Here is a 4254-nt window from a genome sequence, read left to right on the forward strand (position 1 = left end):
ATGTAAATAATGTAAAAGTGTTCTTTCTACCCTCTTCAATGCATCTTTTCTTATTTTTTGCAACATGAAGATGCTTTAATCACTCGCTTGGACTTATTAGCTCTTGTGAAGGTATTTCCATTTTCATGGATAGTAGTTCAAATGAGTGTTTCTGTGAAGGTTTGATCAAGAGTTGGAAAGTCATATCTACCATCCTGCTGATGCCATTCTCTGAGACATACATTCTAAGCACCATCAGAGCCTCCTAAATCTGTTCATGTCACATTGTCAGGTTTGGGCTATGGGAATGGGAGGGCAGGAAGTACGTGGGAGAGAAATGTCCTCATCTCTTCACAACACAAATCCTACATGAGCAGGACCCACACCCTCATCACAACACATTAGTAGGGATGCACATTTCCTCATTTTCCCTAGAGACCTGGGTGAATAGGGAAGAAGCAGGGCCTACAAAGTTTCCTCCCCTCCACCACTTTGTCCTTCTCAGGATATGGCTATGACACTGGCACATACAAGACAAACAAGTGCAGACTAAAAATTTTATTATTGCTCTTTAAAGACTTAGGCCATATGACAAAATGAAGAGACTGAAATGAGAGTGGGGAGGAAGAAATAGAAGGAAGATAAGAGTGAGGTGGTCAGGTTTGAGGGAATTAAGTGAATATTCTCTTCCAGGGTGAGTCTTCACACTGGTCTCATGCCCATGATGAGTTGCACACCAAACACAGGCTGCTGACTTCCCTCCAGCCCTAGTCAGTGAACTTGCAGACATAGGGTAACCTCTGATCACAGTTATAATCTTTCCACTTCAGAAATCCTGGAGAGACAGAAGACATAAATGGAATGGGGCTGAGGAAGTTTGTGAATCCAATGAAGAGGCATCCCAGGTTTTAGCCTAGAAGTTAAAGCTTCTCCCTCACCTTCACCAGTGTCCCAATCCAAGAGAGAGATTCAAAGAAAGCAGAGAAGAGAGGAGATGACAGAAGACACACTGACATTGTATTTTCTAGCTCAGGAAGATTTCCTGAAGGTCTTCCTGAGGACCCAGGAATGGGGGATGAGATGGAAAACCCTGGGAAGAGGCAGCTCCTCTGTTTCTTACCTGTGCTTCTCGACAGGCCTGCACAGTGGCCGGGGTTTGAGATACTGGAGGGATTTCTCTCCCATGCAAAGTAATTAATCACATCAGTGCTACTCCACTCCCATCCATCTCCATTGGGCTCGGTGCCCTGTAAAGTAGAGGAGTAACCAGGTGATGGGAATGGCCATTGCAGCTTTTCTTGCATGGCCCCTTAGCTGCAACACCTGATTTGCTCCCCAGCATGAGGGAATTTGGTCTGCTACTCCAGATGCTGCTGCTGAGCCCTTCACTAGGAACCTCTTCCTTGACTCCTCATTGCTATTGGAAAATTCCAGCCAATAAACACAAGATCCTTGGAACCACACAAGGTAATGTGTTACTTGCAGAACAATAACTGGTGTAGCATTTGTGGTTAGCTTGTGAAGCTCAAAGGTAATGTCAGTTCTGTATGGGGGCAAAAATTGATCCTATCTTCATTAAGGATTCTTTCAGAACAGTAGGCAAAGACTCCATGAAGCTCAGAGAGTTATTAACGCAGCCTCATATGAGAATTATGTAATAAGCCTGAGGAAGGCGGATAGATTTTATCTGAAAGATAGAGACCTCCACAGAACTCAGATCTTCAGATGCTTCATGGCCTTCACTTTCCCCCAAATATTCCCCAGAATCTGAGCTCCAGTGCTCCCTGAAGTATTCCTGGGCAGCACAGGGGACAGGGAGTGGGCCTGGGCAACAATAGCACCTTGAGAGGGGAGGATATACTCGCACCTTTGTGGGGTCATGGAGCCCAATCCAGATGTATGAGTAGCTATTACTAACGCTCTTCACCAGGGAGGACACGAAGGATCCCTCAGCCCCACTGAGCACAGACACCAGGTTTCCAGAAGGCCGCTTCTGGCAGGCCAGCTTTGAGGGAGACAAAGAGAATGAGAGGGAGCCGGAGACCTGCTGAGGGAGGGCAGGGCAAAGGGAGGTGGGAGGAGGACTATGTGAAAGATAAGCGTGTTCATCCTCATTCCCAATGAACTCTCTTGAATGGAGACCCTCCTCCCCCTGAGACCTGCATGGATTTTCCCCTGTCACCTCCTACCCTACATCTAACCACTCACGTCTGCATCCATCCAGGATTTTGGTGACAAAAACAAGGCATAGCAGTGGGAGCCATAGGCCTTGGAGCCTCTGGGACAGCTGATCCGCACAGAGGGCAGTTCCTTCTGGGGTTCTTCACCTGGGGTGGAAGAAGAGGGAGAGGGTAAAATGAAGAGTGGGGGTTGGGGTGGGAGATGACCTTGGGGAATATCTAGGCCTGTCCTTGAGGAGGAAGACCATATTCCTGATATCCCTTCACCTTCCCGTGTGTTTTCAGAAGTTCTTTATCTCAAAATAGTAAATGGGACACCATCTAGTCTCTTATTACCCTTTCCCCTTATTCAACCATTCAACACTCTCCTTACTCTGGGCTGTCTCTACATTGGGTCCTCGAATCATTGTCCCTCCCCACATCTCATTACTGACCCTCCACACTTTCCCACCAGTCTATATTAGAGTCCACTAACTAAATGGAAGTCATCTCATTCCACTGTTAGTGGACCACCGTGGAGCCTCCCACTGCAAGTTAACCTGAAGGAAGGAGTGATGATGCAGGAACTGCAGGCAGGTTCATTAGACACTACATCATTACCCATGTGACACACAGGAGCCTTCCTCCTCTTCTTGGCTCTGAGGATTCATAGGGAACCCAGTGCTAGAGGCAGAGCAATCTCACCTTGAACCTGAGATAGGAGCATGAGGCAGGAAAGCAGCATCCAAGATATGCTGGGCAGGGCCATGGGAGGCAGCATAGGAGTCTGTGACTTGAGGAGGCAATCAGGAATCACTAAAGAAAGCATGGTCAGTGGGAGAACACAAGGATATCCTACGGCCTCATGTCTTTTTCCTTCTCTAGTCCCCTAGGACTAAAGTGATCTTGGTCACATCCATCATCTTCTACAGTTCTGAATGAGTTGTGAATCTGTGTACTCTCCCATCCCCAAGTCCTCCCAGGACACCCTTGCTGAGTCTCAGAGCTCCTGTGCTGCCCGAGGAAGGGACCCTCCCATGCATTCTCCTGTATCATGTGCAGTAGCCCCTCCCCAGGTCTCATCTTCTTTCAGCTCCCACTTACCTCTCTGATGGGAAATGGGATGGTTTGTCTGGTCAGGAAAGAGTGACATTTTATAAGAGGATCTGGGGGAGGGACATTGGAGTGAAGAGTGACAATGAGAAGGTAGGACAGGGGTCATGGGGTGGGGTTGGCATGGGGAGGAGACTTCCTGGCAAAGACTGGGGATTTTCCCAGATGTTGCTTCTTTCCTGTTGGCAGGCCAACACTATGCCTAAGAACAGGTGAAGTTTGCTTTTTCCTCTGCATCCTCCTTGTCAAAGACCTGTGGCACCAAATGTGATATGAAATCTTCTAATGTGGACATCTGAAAGGGGAGTTCCTCTGGTGGATTTCTTAAGAACCCACTTCTGGAGGCAAACCTATGTGTTTCTTATTACCTCGCCTTGTAAGATTAAATAAATGTTAGATGTTAAGTAGAGGAATCATAAGTGTGCTAGACAGTTGAGGGCATAGATGGAACTGAAGCTAAGAGTAGGAGTGAGGGTTCAGGGCCATTATGCAAATATGGTAGCTAATTTTGATGAAACTTTAGAATTATCTGACAACTCAATAGATGAGCCAAAATCTTACAGAAAATCAGGTGAGTGGACTTGTCTTTCCAGTCTTCAGCAAGAAAGAGCTTCCCCAGAGGAGAATGACAATGACAATGTGATAGAATAAGAGGTGATGAAGGAACACAAGACGTAAGAAGGACTACAGTCAAATAATGAGGATCAAAGAAGAATGAATAATGATTAAAGAAGGGAAGAGCAGCCGTGGTGTAAAAATCATAGGTCAGATGGCCATGCGCAGTGGCTCATGTCTATAATCCCAGCACTTTGAGAGGCTGAGGTGGGAGGATCACCTGAGGTAAGGAGTTCAAGATCAGCCTGAGCAACACAGTAAGACCCTATCTCTACAATTTATATTTTAATGTAAGCTAGCTGTGGTGGTGTGTGCTTATGGTCCTAGCTACTCAGCAGGCTGAGGTAGGAGGACATTCAGTTGAACCCAAGAGTTCAAGTCTGCAGTA

The 4254-nt window shown here is 46.8% G+C and overlaps 1 protein-coding gene across 2 annotated transcripts; it reads right to left on the reverse strand.

Annotated features, from left to right (window-relative positions):
- Nucleotides 1–522: 522 nt before the first annotated feature.
- On the reverse strand, nucleotides 523–3308 carry LOC117062946 (regenerating islet-derived protein 3-alpha). 2 transcript variants are annotated; one of them, XM_033176793.1, is made up of 6 exons: nucleotides 3243–3308; nucleotides 2844–2931; nucleotides 2188–2306; nucleotides 1847–1984; nucleotides 1100–1226; nucleotides 523–814 (listed from the first exon to the last, which is right to left on the reverse strand). In XM_033176793.1, the coding sequence occupies exons 2-6, from the start codon at nucleotides 2917–2919 to the stop codon at nucleotides 747–749; spliced, it is 528 nt and encodes a 175-aa protein (XP_033032684.1). In that variant the 5' UTR covers nucleotides 2920–2931; nucleotides 3243–3308; the 3' UTR covers nucleotides 523–746. The 2 variants fall into 2 exon arrangements, with proteins under 2 accessions (XP_033032684.1, XP_033032683.1); XM_033176792.1 differs by having other exon boundaries at nucleotides 2844–2954; nucleotides 3243–3289.
- Between the last annotated feature and the right edge of the window lie 946 nt (nucleotides 3309–4254).

The sequence above is a fragment of the Trachypithecus francoisi genome, unplaced genomic scaffold (assembly GCF_009764315.1).
Source record: "Trachypithecus francoisi isolate TF-2019V2 unplaced genomic scaffold, Tfra_2.0 Lachesis_group17, whole genome shotgun sequence".
Lineage (NCBI taxonomy): Eukaryota > Metazoa > Chordata > Mammalia > Primates > Cercopithecidae > Trachypithecus > Trachypithecus francoisi.

What these genes read in the sequence shown, in the direction of transcription:
- LOC117062946 (XM_033176793.1), bottom strand. Translation starts at nt 2,919, where the DNA reads ATGCTGCCTCCCATGGCCCTGCCCAGCATATCTTGGATGCTGCTTTCC. An exon ending in GGCTCCATGACCCCACAAAG is followed by an intron (nt 1,227 to 1,846) that starts GTGCGAGTATAT and finishes TCTACTTTACAG; the next exon opens with GGCACCGAGCCCAATGGAGA. An exon ending in AGGCCTGTCGAGAAGCACAG is followed by an intron (nt 815 to 1,099) that starts GTAAGAAACAGA and finishes CTGTCTCTCCAG; the next exon opens with GATTTCTGAAGTGGAAAGAT.